This window comes from Theobroma cacao, chromosome 5 (assembly GCF_053813885.1).
Source record: "Theobroma cacao isolate CCN51 chromosome 5, ASM5381388v1, whole genome shotgun sequence".
Classification (NCBI taxonomy): Eukaryota; Viridiplantae; Streptophyta; class Magnoliopsida; order Malvales; family Malvaceae; genus Theobroma; species Theobroma cacao.
In genome coordinates, this window is record NC_142643.1 from 39,960,900 (window position 1) to 39,977,502 (window position 16,603).

General features: G+C 31.2%; 1 protein-coding gene and 1 pseudogene across 2 annotated transcripts; both read left to right on the forward strand.

The window, feature by feature from the left end:
- Nucleotides 1-3,752: 3,752 nt before the first annotated feature.
- On the forward strand, nt 3,753-9,622 carry LOC18599495 (ER lumen protein-retaining receptor-like). Of its 2 annotated transcripts, none has more exons than XM_018122375.2 (6): nt 3,753-3,940; nt 6,202-6,467; nt 7,007-7,122; nt 8,851-8,924; nt 9,007-9,070; nt 9,309-9,622. In XM_018122375.2, the coding sequence occupies exons 1-6, from the start codon at nt 3,850-3,852 to the stop codon at nt 9,343-9,345; spliced, it is 648 nt and encodes a 215-aa protein (XP_017977864.1). In that variant the 5' UTR covers nt 3,753-3,849; the 3' UTR covers nt 9,346-9,622. The 2 variants fall into 2 exon arrangements, with proteins under 2 accessions (XP_017977864.1, XP_088662953.1); XM_088806827.1 differs by having other exon boundaries at nt 3,795-3,940; nt 6,272-6,467.
- A 5,757-nt stretch (nt 9,623-15,379) lies between these two features.
- Nucleotides 15,380-16,325, forward strand: LOC148762877 (uncharacterized; annotated as a pseudogene).
- Nucleotides 16,326-16,603: the final 278 nt, after the last annotated feature.

The following is a 16,603-nucleotide window of genomic DNA, read 5'->3' on the forward strand; positions in this document are numbered from 1 at the left end:
TGCGTTTGGCCACTTTTTGCTTAATTCTTTTTTAAGTTAATTTTGAGTGGAGAGGACAGATTTTGGGGCCCTAGATTTTAGAAAAGCCACAGTGAGGGGAAGTGGACGGAGTTTAACTGTTTTTTTTTTTCCTTCTTTTTTTCTTTTACTGGAATTTAATTTTGAGAAAAACTATTCACCATGATATTATTCTTAATTTTATGTAATTAAAAGGATAATGTATATTTGTATATATCGTTTTTGGTCCATAGGAATTGTTCCCTTTTCAATTCATTTATAACAAATGCTTTTTAATTTTCTAAAGATAAAATACTACTATGATTTTACTTTTTTTAAAAATTATTATTTAAAAATTTTTGAATTAAATATCTATTTTTTGTAAAAAAACAACAATACAAAGTTTATAACTCTTTTTATGAATGGAGTTAACAAATCTTACAAACCAAATCATATTTTAATCAAAACTATAAAAAAAATACGAATGTTTTAAATATTATGCATCAATATAAACATATAAATATATGGACATATATATAAATTCGTATAAAATTTTACCATAAATAATATTAAAATAAAGATATAAAACTTAAAAAAATTATTGAATTAACCCTACAAAATTTAAATAAATTCTCATTAGTTTATTACTTTTAATCAAATTTTGTATCTTTTATTTTAAATTAAATAAATTTTTATAATTAATAATTAACTAATTGTTATTATGACACTCTAGATAATTTTAAAACACTTCACTCAACTGAAAATTGGCAAAAAAAAACCTATACTAAATTAGGCTAGATTGCTTACTTCATAAAATAAAAATCTAAATTCCTCTTTACTTTTTTTATTTATTTATTTTGTAAGAACTACAATTTGAACTCATAATCTTCCTTTGAAAAGGATCAATCCATTGAGCAAAATATAAATCATTGTTAACTTCTTATATATATATATATATATATATATATATGAAATATTATACAACTTGGTAAAACCACTAATTAAATCCACTAAACTCATACTTGATCCATCAAACAAGTCATTGATCCATCCACTAATTAGATTTTGTACTTGACACATCGTATTAGACATCAGTTCCACATGTAAGAAAATATCTCTATCAGACATTTACTTAGAATGCATGTATTGCTACAACTATCTTTTTCAAGTTTTTTTTCTCATTTGCTAAAATATGTCAAAAGCTCTTATCTTTATTATATTTTTAATAAATTATTTTCATTTAATTAAATTATTATTTGATGGAGTTTAATCATGTGATGTATGTAACTATAGCCTTCTTTTAATTCCTTGGACGATAGGAACTTTTTGGTTAAATAATTAAAAAAGATTTTTCTGCAACTTTGCAAATTTTTTTGCTAAATCTTTTTTTTTTTATTTTACCCAATTGAATTTTTTAAAATAGTATCTTTGTTTAATTGTACTCTTAATTAGATGAAAATAATTACAATTCATTACTTTTGTCATATTAAGATTTAAGCGACTTTAACTTTGTTACATCCATATTTACATGACTCATAACTGATAAAAAAGAATTTTATAAAAATGTATATGTAACATGTTACGTAAGTTAATACTACATGCCATGTAAATCTTAATTTAATATTAATTTTCATACATTGTCACATAAATATTGTTATAAACTAGAAATGTCAACGAGTAAAATATTCGTTATTTTTTATGTAACTGTAACTTAAATCTTATTAAATTATAAGATATTTGAAACTTATAATTACTCGAATAAAATTTAAAAATACTTAAAAATGAATTTGGTTAAATTAACAAAATTTTTTATTGTTCAAGAGGATAGTTTACTCCCTTTTAAAAGCATACAATATATTTTATAAATATTTATATTTAAACGGGGATGTTGACCAAATATAATAGATGAATTTTTAGCGAAATTTATACAAAATAAGATTTTTAATAAATAAAAATAATATTTTATGAGTTTAAGTGGATATAATAATAAAAAAATAAAAATTTATTTAAAAAATGTGATAAATGTTTTTCTTTTTAAGAATTTTAGCCAATTTACACGAAGAAAAAATATTTTTCCTTTTCTTTTTCTCTTTCCCTTCCCTTTCTTCCTTCTCTTAAATCCTCTTTCCCTTTTTGCCGGCAATCCTTCACTTAATGATGCTAGAAAATGAAATCGACGATCTGAAGCAACAAATTTAGTATCCAACGCTAGGCCTACGACAAAAAATGGCACTACGCAGCGTGGATCTCGCCTTTGGTGTCATCTCTCCACATTGAAATGTGTCCGATGCGGTGCTAGTGCTTTAGAATTGAAGCCCCATTGCATGACATCTAGCTTTAGTTTGGAGTTCGGAAACGATTTGAGTGCCATCTTGGAGTCTATTTAGGGTGAGGAAGAGGAGGAAGATCGTAGGAGAAGTGAGAAAAAGAAGAAAAAAAATTAATATTTTATTTTTTATTTAAAAATAATGAGAATTTTATTTCTTTTCAATATATGAACAAAATTTATTTATCTTTTGTCACATGAATGCACCACCGTACACACCAAGTATTATAAAATTTTGATTTTTTTTGTGGTAAAGACAACCTAATTTTCCTCCAAATAAGATTTCAATTATGCAAAAACCCTTGATTTGATTCTAATAAAATGAAAAATGCTTAATTGGATTGTTTTAAGGGTTAGAGGGGCTTTTGATGTATTTAATTTATTATTTTTATTATTTAAATTATACAGTTCTCTTAATAATTTTATATTACAATATGATCCAAATAAATATCAAATTTATCATTATAATATAATTTAATATTATGTTTCAATTACATTTAATTTTATTTTCTTGTGATATTTATCACAATATGAGATCTATTTAACAAGCTGATAACTCTCAATATATTTAAACTCATCATAATAACTATTAATTATTATAATTAATATAAAAAATTATTCATAATTAATGTTGTAGTCATTTAACTTGTTTACACAACATACATTATAACTTTTATAAATTATTAATACTGGATAAATTAATAATTTTGATTAAATAATTTTTTTAATCTATATAGACTTGAGATCAATATAGTAAATTAATAATTCGTTAAATTTATAAAATAATAAATTTTAAAAAAATATATAAGTCTCACTTAATATATAAATTAATGATTTTTTATATATTAAAATTATATATAAACATAACTCAATTAAAAAAGTTTTATTAAATATGACTTCAAAATTACTTGTTTTCCCTTAAAATTGATATCGCCTTTTACGTCATCTAATTTTTCTTAATGCATTAAGATTTAAGTAGTTCTATTATAATAGTTTTGTATTATAAGAGAAAGTTATGTAATATAATTATTACTTTAAGTATTTTTTTATATGAAACATGCTCTAGTATAATATTATGGTTTTAATTGATGTATAAATTAATAAATTATTAAGTTATCAATTAAATAATATTTAAATTAATTAATAAATTTTCATAGTCTAAAGATATTAATATATAAAATTTAACTATATTATGCAAATAGAGAATGGAAGAAAAGTTTGAGAAATAATATAGAAATAAATTTAAATTTTAATCCCAATACAATCTTTAATGAACACTTTTAAAAAAAATCAATTACCAAATTTTGAATTCTAAATAATTAAATTACTAAAAAAATGTTAAGTAAACAAAAATATAACCTACCATTCCTAAGATGAGACAGTCAAAGTCAACGTTAAGGAGCTGTTGTCAACCTTAAAAGTTGTCCGTTCAAGGCGAAATCACCGTCCGAGGGAAAGAGAAGGAAACAAAAGGAAAAGCAAAACAGGAACAGCAGAAGTTTGAGAGACAAAGCAAAATAGCAATCATGAACATATTCAGGTTAGCAGGGGACATGACCCATCTCCTCAGCATTGTGGTCCTTCTCCTGAAGATCCGTACCATGAAATCTTGTGCTGGTATATTCTTTTTGTTTCTACTTCTACTGTTTTTTTTTTTTTAACTTCCATTTTTTCTTTGAAGAAAAGAAATTTTGGATACCCAATATTGTTAATTTAATGATGGTTTCTGGCTGACACCGATAAGAAGATGGGGTTTTCCATGTTTGGAACATTTTTGCGAATACCCTGTTACTTGTATTTTGTAGATACCAATTGTTTGGTTTTACTTTTCCGTTTCAGTTTTGAGAGATTGCTTTGATTTTTTTTGTAGTTTTATACAGATACTTTGCGTGAAAAAACTCAATTTCAGAAGCTTTTCAGGCAACCCTTTTGTTCTTTCTTTATTTTGTTTTGGTTCTTGTCTGTGTTGACTTCTGTTTACCATGGGCTGACTTTTTAGCTCTTTGTTTGATTTGCTATGTTTGGTGCTTATTTTAGTTTGCTGGTTAAAATCTAGTCTTGTTAGAAGAATATATGTGATTGTTTCTATGTTGGTACATTTGCTTGGTTAGATCATAGTTGGTTCTCTGGTTTTTATATTTCTTGTAATGATTGATGGAAGAGCTATTTGGTTGTTGTTTTTAACATTGTCTGCACATCAACATTGTTTTTATGTATTAGACTCATAGTAATAAGTCAAGTTTTCAGGAATTTGTCTTTAATCTTTGGTGGTGCAGCAGGTGACAAAAATTAAGCCTTTCTTTTGTTTTTCTCAATGCCTATTCTATATTATCATCATTGCAAAAACTATGGGAATGAAGTAATTTTCAGAAAATGGATTGTAACCTGTGAGTTTATTCCAAACTCTGTTTTATAGAGATTTTCTTTCAAGAACACTAAAGTCAAGACTATTTGTCAATTCCAGGCACTCTTTTAAGAGAAGATAATGATTTTACTAATCAAAAATTGAGGGAGAACAGTTTCAAGAATTTACGTTGTTTACTGCAATGAAGTTATTTCTCTGATGTTATATCTTTACAGCGCTCGATGGAAGAACAAAACAATTTTTTGTTTTGAAATTTTCAAAGCTTGAGTATCGACAATGCCCGTTCTTTCCCTGAACTTAGAACTTCCATGTTATCTCACTCTTCTTGTTTAACTTGTTCAATTTCCTTCTTTATTTATTGGTTGGAATTTCTAATTTTAGAACTCATAATTCATGCCTTATACATGAAAAATTTCTACATTCTCATTTTGGATTAGAATTTGAGTATGTAGTGGTTGTCAAAGAATGAAAATTTTGATCACCTGATAATAGACTCATTTTCCCAAAACCTTTAAAATGCATTTTCCAGAAAATACTAAGTTTAGTTCTTTATATGCCTCAATCTTATACCTACCTCACCTATTTTACTGACTTTCCAAATTGTGCTGAAAGCAAGGATGGAGACTGCTATTTCTGGAATGGCAGGACTGGTAAAAGAATTATCTGAAATCCTTGATATACTCCTTTGTTCTGGTTTGTAATTTGCTTATCTCTTAAAAATGAAAACGAAATTGTTTGGTTTGGTGTTCAAGAAGGTCAAATAAAGTCTTTGTTGCAGAATTTTTTTCTAGAGATTGGTTTGAAACTTTTTCCCCTGTATAAAACCTATGAAAATTCATTTTCATAAAACTATTGGTAGTTCTTTAAGGTTCTTGGTAGGAAGCTTTTAAATTTTGTAGATGAATGTTTGGAACCGTGGATAAAATACCCAATTTCCAAGGTCTTAATACTCAATTTTCTCTGCTTTCCGTTCTTTGTGTTTTCAGAGCCATTGTCATTGCTTCAGCCTCCATGCTTGTTTCCTTGGAGGCATAGTGCTAATTGGACTAAGGAAAATTGCCTTTCTTGGAAAGCTTGAGCTGTGCACAGAAATACGCATACTCACACCACTCTTAAAATTCTCTTTGTTATGTGTCTTTTGCTTGAAAAATTTACATAGGCTTCATGTCTATTATATTTAATAAATTAGTACCCCAGAAGTGGAGCTTTGGTTGAATTTTGGCTGGAAATACTTGGAAATCTGTTTCACTTTAATTTGCTTGCTTTAAGATCCTGGATGATGATAGGTTGTACCAATCTTAACTCTTTGAGAGTATTCTGTTCAAAATGCAAATTAAAATTACAAAAATGATGCAATTTAATCTGGAAGACATGTTTTGATGCTAGATAAATCAGTTCAAAAGAACCCACAAGCATGCAGAGCATATAGATCTGAATAATATTTACATTATTTTTTTCGGTGAATATCTTTCCTTCTATTAAGTCTGAAGCCCAAAATAATTTTTATTTTCAGGAATTTCACTTAAGACTCAGGAATTGTATGTTATAGTCTTTCTTACTCGGTACCTTGATTTGTTCACAAGGTATATATCTTTCTACAACACTGTAATGAAGCTAGTTTTCATTGGAACTTCAATTTGCATTGTTTGGTACATGCGCTACCATAAAGTTGTGAAGCAGACCTACAGCAAGGATCAGGATACTTTTAGACATTACTTTCTGATCCCCCCATGTTTTCTGCTGGCCCTTCTGATTCACCGTGATTTTAATGTAATGGAGGTATGAAATCGTCTGCTCTTGTCTTGTGTATGTTTACTGTTGACCTTCTTTTCTTGTTTGGTAAAATATTTACTTAAGGCCCTGAATTATTTCTTGCACATGAATATTAGTAAGGAATTACAGCAAAAAGTTGTTGAAGGGAATATTTGTGATGAGCTCCATGATATTCAATAAGAATGTGGTTCCCTGTGGCCTTCCTCTTGAATGACATGCAGTTAGACAGAGATGTATTCTGAATAGGATAGCATTTCAGGGTAGACCTCCATGCACTGCAGATAGTGGTGGCTAATGTGAAACCATTAAAGTTCGATAAAAAATCCCTGGGCCCTTTTTGAATTGGGATGGAGAAGAAACCAGAGGACGGCCTAAATTTAAGAGACATGATCTTTGCCCTTGAAGGGACATAAGACTCATTTACCAGAAATGGCTCTTATGTCCTTATCAATTATTTTGTTTAAATTTGTTGCTCTGCTTGAAAAAAAGAACTAGTTTTGTAACCTGGAAGTGTTTTCTAATAGGAATTTGACTTCTTGTAATAGGTGTTGTGGACATTCTCCCTCTATCTCGAAGCACTGGCAATTATACCACAATTGGTATTACTGCAAAGATCAAGGAACATTGATAACTTAACTGGAAACTACATTTTCTTTCTTGGGTATGTTTTGTTATCTTGTTAATGCTGCATTACTTGCTGTTATTAAATTGATCATTCTTTCTTGCTTTGTTTTGGTTGCTATTCTACAATCATTTAGTGTCCCCCACCCCTCCCTCTTCCTATACAGAATATGTTCTGTTAAGTGACTGTGGTGCCTCCCTAGCTGTCATTTGTGTTTGTGTACGTTTTTGCTTGTGCAAGTGGAGACACGTAAATTTTTGCCCCCTTCCCAGACAGGTATGTTTGCATGTGCATTAAGTGGTTTTTTCCCCACTTCCCAAACAAACTATCAACTGTTAACTGAGTATGGAGCTGTTGCTTGTTGTTCTAAGTTTTAGTTGGCCTGACTAGAATGAATTATTCTAATGCAAGGGAGGAAATTCTTGGGGAATGTATTATTCTATATAATGGGTTCATTTAAGTTTACAGCTCTATTATCTAATAGTGCTGTTGCTGGCCCTTCAGAGGTCTGTGTGATAAATTATTAGGTGACTGGCCCCTCTAAGTGGGTTTGAATTGAGCACGATGCACCCAAACTTGAAGAAGTGTCTTGTTCTTGTTGTGATTTTGTGAAGATTTGGTGGGAGGCTTGCTGTCTGCAGTCCCTTGTCATGCAAAGCCAAAATCAATCATTGATGTTTTTCCAATCTTATCTGTGTATTTTCTCTTTAAAATTGTGGTCGAAGTTACTTGAATTTTGGATAGTTTGGGAGGATGGTCTGAGGAAAAGAGTGGGTCTAATCAAATTTGAAGGATGCATGGGTGTGGTAGAAACAGAGGAGTGAAAATTTGCTGGCAAAGAAATGTAAAATTTGTGTGGACCTTACTCAGTTAATTGATGCTAGCTTGATAGGATGGAGGTGAACTGGTATGGTATAGGAAAGGCCAGGTTCAATATAGGTTTGTAACAGTTGTAAGTGGACTTCTCAAAGCTGAGCACAGAGCAGAATTGTTGGGATAGTTTGGAGAAATTGATGAAAATGCCATTCAGACAGAATAATAGAGGGGCCTCTAATTAGTTTACTGTTTGTGGCCCTCTCTGTTTCATGTCTTCTGCAGGTCTTCCTGGGAATTATAGTTCAAATTTGCATTCTGTCTTCATGATAAGGTTTTGAAAGGAAAAACTAGAATAGTATGGTTTTACAAGGGATAAAGAATTTGCCTAGACATGCTTTGTGCAAAGCAAGATTTTTGTAGAATGTCGCTTGCTTGTTCAAATCTGATTATTTTGTTAACTTGAGCCTAGTTGAACCAAAACCTGACCCAAATTGCAGGATAGAGCAATATGTTGAAATCGAATCTATGCTGTTCGTGAAAATGCTTTGATAGATTGTTTACTATTCAAATCAGCTATTGTGATTTTTATAATTTCTTATTGAAGAAAGAAGAACACTAGGTTAGTTGAGTTCATTAGATGACGTTCATGTGATATGGTTTTCTCAGCTTAAGATGTAGTAGAAACCGCTCCCTAGTTAGTAGATTGCAGCTTGCTTTGCTTGCACACTTGCTTTTATCCATCCATAATTTGAATTTTATGTTGTGCATGACATACCATTTTTTTAACAAAGACACGTTGGATTGATAGTTATATTTTCATTTTTCCTTTTATATGTGAATGTATTTTCAGTTATGGTCTAATTATATTTTAGTTTCTAATTATTTGGTTTTTCTTTGGTCATGCATTTGGTTTATCGATTTTGTGATAATTTTGTTTAATTTCCTACGTAGTGCTTATCGAGCTTTATATCTCATCAATTGGATTTACCGTTTCTTCATGGAGAATTTCAAGTTCCGCTGGATACGTAAGTTTCTCTAGCCTCCCATTTGCATTTTCTCTTCAAGGTAGCAACGTTAACAAGAATTTCTGTCAAATGCCAAGAACAGCTTGGATTTCAGGCTTGGTCCAGACTGCTCTTTATGCTGACTTCTTTTACTACTATATCAAGAGGTATGAATGCATTGTTCTTGCTCGCATTATCTTAAGGCCTTGCTTGTTTTGTATATGTTGTGACCTTGGTTGATTTCTTAAAACACATTAAACAGGACATCAACAAAGAATTATCATTTGGTCTTGAACCCAAATTTACTTGTAACTGTTTATGCCGGAAGATACTTTTCATGGGAAACGAAGCATTTTAAAACGATTTATGATTCAGTACTGACAAGTTTGTGTTACTCTGTTTCAGCTGGAAGAACCACGAGAAGCTAAAGCTCCCTGCTTGAGTTAAAGCTTTACCTGATTTAGGATCATGCTAACAGAGGAACTGAGACTAATGGAATGGTTGGGGTGTTAAGTTTTCCATAGATTTATCATTTCATCTACGAATGGGATTTATCATTTCATCCACAAATGGCAGAAGAAGGCTAGTCTATTCTAATACTTTCTTGCTTCAACATGCTGTTAGCATTACTGAACTGTCTTATGAAAAAGAAACAACGTTTACACACTAAAATGTAGCAACATTTGTTATGCTTATCTAGTTTTCCAATAATTATTTCATATGGGTTCGAATTTAAGATCCTTGTATCAAGGCAGACGGCCATAGCAATGCATCAGCATGCCATTGGTAGTTTCAAGGTCTATCTAAACATATAAACTGCACAAAATTAGACAATCTAGGAGAAGACCAACAGAAACCTGTAAAAGAAACTATCCGGATATAAACCATTAGGGAACAGTTGTGATTGTCTCATGCAAAGCCTCCATTAACAACACAGCCATGGACATTGCAAGAAACATGATCACGGGTTCTTACTAAAAATTAGTGAAGAACAGTGAAAGTAGTGATGGCGAAAACAGAATTTCCACATGACCTCTCTCAACAATTGCTCATTCAAGCTATAGGAATGACTTGGATAATAGCTGTCAAAATGTACAGTCAAAGCTTAATTTCCATCTCCAGTGTCTGTTCTAAGTCTCGCAAGTAACCAAAAGTATTATTCTACTCATACATGATGAGTAGAATCCAAAAACTCCAAACACGAAAATGCACATTATGGAACAAAATTGATATCTCTTTGCTTACACGGAAACTTTATGGAATAAAATAAATCATTTGTACCATTCGTTATCTTAAACAAAGCCAAAAGCAATCTTAAAATTCAACTTCTACGTCCTGCTAGCTAGTCCTTCGTTTCAAAATCCATAGAATTGAAATTCACAATAACATAGAGGTGAACACAAGGTTGAATCTTTAGCTTAACTATGCCAAACTCTCTTTAGTTACCTTTCTATCCATTATTTTTCAATATATCTAATCATCCTTCAAATTTATGGGATTCACAATTCATGAGTGAATCTTGGACATGTGGTGATAATGAATGTATTGAAAACTAATGGAAGCATATGAACCTGTGAGAAACATCTAATCCTCTATCTCATCATGTTCTTTGTCTATGATTCTGCACAGCGCATATCTCTCTATCTGAAACAAGTTTAATCAGTATGCAACATCAGGAAAATCAGATTGCAAAACTTTTTTTGTTTTTTATGCACGATATGCAAATATAGGGCCAAGTTTAACATATGCAATACAGAACTTTGTTACATTGGTCCTCAAATCCAGTTCATTATCCTGAACCAAACTTGGATTAACACTAAATTCATTCATCATCCAGGAGCTTTCTTTTGCTGTTGGAGCCTCTCCGCAGTAGAAAACAAATATTCTTTTGAATCCAACAATTTCATTGTGATGATCAATCTGCTCGGTTTCACCTGTAGCCTTCCAATAACCACTCTTTGTACTTCCTTCCATTTGTTCAGCAGTGCTGTATGCCTGTGGTACTATGGTGAAGAAGTATGCTTCATTGGCCTTCCATGCTTGAATTCACCTACAAAATCCAACACAATTGATGACATCTCCAATTAAAAAGTTTATATCATACAAAAGCAAAGAGTAATGCAAAACAATCCGAAACTCTAGAGTTGGAAGTGAGTCCACTCAGATACAATACAAAATCACCTTTCGAAGTTTAGTAAAGTTACATGCTATGTCATTGTGTCTAGTCGAATTCAGATTGTTTAGCATTTTCCAACGGCAAGACATGAAGGGAACTAAATTGCCATGAAAGTCCAGAGATAAAAACTCACCCATTGGAAGTTGAGGAGGATCATATATAGTTATAAATATCAAATCTCATTGATAATATCAGGAGGAAGCTTACAACCAATGATTTTGTTCATCAAATAATCCATAATCAACTGATCACCAGAAGGAAAAACCTAAAGCCAGGTGCTAAACCCAACTTAACTTCTAGGTAAAGGCTCTCCATCTCTGAAGGAGAAGAAGGAAAAATAGATTCTAAAATCCTCTTCACTTCCTCTTCCTTGGAACTACGTTAGAACCAAAAGATGCCATTCAACAACCTAGAAAATTTCTATTTGGGATTCGAAAATGCTGCTTCTTATTTACTTAAAGATTGTAAAATATATTATATAAGATTAAAAATTTTATTGCCGAACGTAAGTTGTAACGGGGTACTTGGTTTGCATGTAAAATCCTTGTTTAGAAGAACACCAGGGCTAGGACTAGGGTTTGAGCAAAAGGTTTGGAAACTTTGGATAAAGATACAAATAAGTGTCCGATATGAATATTGTAAAATTTTTGAAAAAATTATACTTTAATATTGAATGTTCAAAGATTACATTCATACAGATTTTGATGTGTTCAAGAAATATCGAATATGGATACATTATAATAAATTGAAAAGCCCATATAATATAGAGGAAAATAAGTTTAAAATCTCATCTCGTGCTTTTAGACTTCCTCAAATGTATACAAATAAATATGTTAGTATAATACAAGAAAACTTTGCAACATGACACACTCTAACAAATGTTTTAAGCCCTTGGCGTGAAAGAGATACATGATAGATACAGCTGAGTGTTGGTCAAGTTAAAAAGCAGGGGACGACCAAAAATGGTCCCAGCACTGGGGAGGTGTCTGTTTGTAGGAATTGTTCACTATTATGTGGGTTAATTAGCTGACTCCACGCGCTTCCTCTATTTTAAGATTAAATTAAAAAAAGAGTGAAAGAAAAATATCAATATCTGCTTCATTTGAAATACTCAAGTAATATTCTTAAGATATATTAATTTCAAAAACTTTTATTTTTTTTATTACATTTAATTAAATTTTTATATATTTTTTTAATTAAATAAAATTTTATAATAATAATAATAATAATTAATTATTATTAATTAAAATGTAGTTTATAATTTTTTATATTATGTAATATTGATATGATGTAAACCTAAAAAATTTATTCTTAAATATATCTAATTCAATAGCAATCACCAACTTTTTCACATCTCTGATGAAATTCTTATTTTATGTGGAGAGTATGCCAGTGGTCGTGCATTATTTGCCTTTCTCCTATGGCCCAATAAGGCTGCTTTATAATTTCCCATTTTATCACTGTTAGCTAGCTTGGAATAAAGTTATCAGGTGGGGACGGAATTAAATTTTTCTTTTACAATTACAGAAGACAGTCAAGAAAAAAACAGAAGGAAAGGAGAATTTTTCTTTTTCATAAAAAGCTTATTGGTTGACTTTTGTCAATGATGAGTCCCATTTGTCATTGGTCAAGCTCCAAAAGCAAGGATGCTAGGATTGGTGGGGTTGGTGCGATAAACTTTTGATGTACACAATATAATACAAAACAAATTTGTCATCGGTGGTGTGCTTAGACAAAGGGGGTTATAAATAGTAGTGCATTGAATGTAAGTTGCACCATTGCTTATACTTGAGTATTTAATTTATTAATTAGTATATAATTTTTATTTTAAAAAATAAAGTTTTAATTCTCATTTTTTAAATATATATATATATATATTTATAAAAACTACACCACTGTTTTTTGTTCTAACACTCTTAGATTAAAAGCTCTATTCACTTCTAAAACACCTCACTCTTAACTCAAATTACTCAAAACTAAATGGCTCCCACGCTCGCAGAACCCTTCAGTGATTCCTCATCTCTCATTGATTTTGTTATTAACCAAGGTAATGGAGTGAAGGGCTTGTCCAAATTGGGACTCAGAGCCCTCCCTAAGCAATATATCCAACCTTTGGAATAAAGGATGTGCATGACCAAATCGTTTCCCAAGAATCCATAATTCCCATTATTGATATGTCAAATTAGGAATACCCCGTAGTGGCCAAATCAATTTATCATGCTGTATCTAACACCATTAAAATTAAAGGTTTTACTGATAAAAATTTTTGTCCGTGAAACATTATAATAAATTGTAATATGATTCATTGATAGAATATTTCATCGACTTGTGATCGGATATATTCTCATCGGTAATATTTATTTAATTGAAAAATTTTCTACAACAAGTTTGTTTAAGTTTGTGCTGTAATTAATTATATAAGGAAAAATTTTCAGAACAAGCTTTTAATAGCCCTGAACCGCGTCGTAATGCAAAAGCCTCTACTTGCAAAACACTTAGCCTCCCTTGTCTTTCGGGTAACTCCTATAGCCAGGACCAATCACATAAGGCATCTAGACAGCTGAAACGGGGAATCTTCAAAGAAAATTGATTACAAGGAATTCATGCAGCTAAAAAAAGAAAAGTCTCATACACAATATACAATACTAACATGAGCCAAAATGCCAATGACACTCGGAGAAAAATACGTCAAGCGTGTTTTGATGGGCAATTTTCTGATCAAGTGAATTGTCGCCTGATATAATTAGTTTCATGTCAAAAACAGGATCTTGAGAGCTCTGACCTTGATTGGGAATAGGTGCATTGCCCTAATTACCATCACTGTCTTTTGCCATGTTTAACATGAGATAATAGAAAAAGGAATAGTAGTGGCCAAAGTACACAATAATTGAGCGTAAAACAAGGAATACCAGAAACGCAATTGTACAATGTATTCTCTACTCTTTGGCTATTAATTCTACGCTGTACTACTGAAAATGTATTATAGAGTTAAGCGCTACTTGAACATTTACGCATTTCTTTGCAAACACTCTATCGCTTACTCACTTTGTCCTTTCTGGACAATACAGCTATGATAATATTCCAGGAACAACACCCACTTTACCCAGATTACTAAACACTATCTCACTCTTCATATTCCCATTCTTTGCATACATATCAAGCAATGAATTATCACATTCAAATCCAAGCTTTACCACAATATGATGTACTTGTTCCCCTAGTATACAACATTAAAAAGCTACTGCTATTTCATGTAACAATCAATTTCATACAATAATTTTACCTCTTGAGGATAGAACTAATTATTCATCTATGGCTACGAATATTAATTGAAATCCTAATATAGAAAGGAGTATCTTGGCTTACAATAAATAGGACTTATTGCTATTGTAATTATATTTATAATCCTAATATGGAAAGGAGTATCAGCGATACCGACACAGACAAGGTAAGGGTAATGCCCATGCCAACTTAATTTCTATTTTTTATCTCCAATTTAATTTAAATAATGCATTAAAAATTGGTTTTTTTTATTCCAGTGTAATTAAAATTCTGAAATCCAATGTCTAATAAGAAAACAACTCTTAATTGCAATATATATATATATCGTGCTTTTCATATGGATGGGTTGACAACATAATTCCCTGGAAGGAAGCAAATGAAGTGTTCTGCTCTCAACAAGCAATCTTTTGACTTTTAAGGTATGAATAATCTTAATTTTCTTTTTTATATTATTGCTTGATTTTAAACTAATAATCAAACTTTAGTAGAATCCGTTGTTGTTTTGTAGCAGAAAAACTTCAATTAGGATTGTAAATTCCCAACAATTTTTTGATTTATTATTAACAAATTTAATTAGCAATAATAGATTTTGCCTCTTAGTTCCAACTCTTACATAATTACCAGCAAAACTATATCATAAAAATTGACTTTCTATATTATTACAGGATAGCTTTTGTAATATGTGTAATTCTCTATTTCATCAAAGAAGAAGAAACAAGAATCGGACAATCTTGATTTACTTTGTGCATTGTTAGTTAGCAATAAGGGATTATGCCTTTGAATCTTGCTATGGAACTGTCTTTTAATCTCATCCTTCAAATTTCTTTTCAATGCTCTTTTGGTTTTGGCATTATTCGGACTTTAGTTTGAAACTCTTGCTGGTAATAGTTGGTTTAGTGAGAATTAATTACTCTAGGACAAAAGTCAGGGGCATGAACCCATTGGCACCCCACGCCTCCGTCTATATGTGTTTTGATAACAACTAAGCAATTAAATTATTTTGATGTAGGAAATTATTATGTCTAAGGAAGCAATAAAGGAGGAAGAACGACTTCCGTATTCTCTTCCTCCGTGCATATTTCAACCTTATCCTTGGCTTGTTATATTTCATGGAAAATATAAGCAAAGGCAAACGTTCTTCAGCGTATCACAACATCGGTATTACACTAAAATCATTCCTGAGATGCGTAATAAATGGATGTGGTGCATCCCTTGGATGGTTGGTGTTAGTGGATCATGATTCACCCGATTGTTTCCTTTTAAATCTTGCATCGATGGAGACAATTCAACTTCCTCCTTTGAATTTAGATATGGCCGTTGGCATTCTCATGACACCTCCGAGTGATCCAAACTGCCGCATCCTTTTCATTGATGGCAATGATGACTTGATAATTTGTTCTCCTGGTGATTCTGAATATTCCAAACAAAAGATGGAAGACCCTGTCTTGACTATGACAAGGTTTGGAGGAAAGACTTATTGCCTCACTCCACCGGTATATTCTTTGCTTACAATTGAGCTTGAAGAGTCAAGTCCTCGATTTACAAAACTGATCACTGTCGGTAACGAATCAAAGCTATTCTCCTTTGAACAGACTGCACCCTATTTGCTTGACTTTTTTGGAGAGATGTTTCTTGTATGCAAATGTTCATCGCTGAAATCGTCTGATTGGGCCACAAATTTTGGAGTTTTCAAGTTTGATTTCGATGCAAGGGAATGGGTGGAGGTGAAAAGTATAGGTAACAATGCAATTTTCCTCACAGATTATTGTTACGGCACTTGTTATCCAGTAGCTGATCATTCTATAAGGAGAAGCTCCATCTACTATACTCAACCTGATGATAGAAACCTTTATGTTTATGACTTGGAAGATCAAAGTATTACAACATTTTTACCTTTTCCCAATGTCAGTGATCGACGTTCAGATCATGATTGGTGTATGTTGTCAATTACGGACAAGTCTTGAGTCGATGTTCATATCATGATTGGTGTATGTTGTCAATTACAGACATCTTGAGGTTTATTTTTTAGTTGAATAAAATGTTATTAGTTGATTTTTAATTATCTTTCTTCATCTTTGTTATATCTAACTTTACTTAAATTAATCTAGTAGTATCTGTACCTAGAGTATCACCCAACACATAGACTTGTATGGTCAGTCCAACTATAATCAGGATCTAATTTAACAATCTATCACTCGTCAGTAGGGGTATGCAAACGGTTATTTCGGTTAATTTAGTTTTA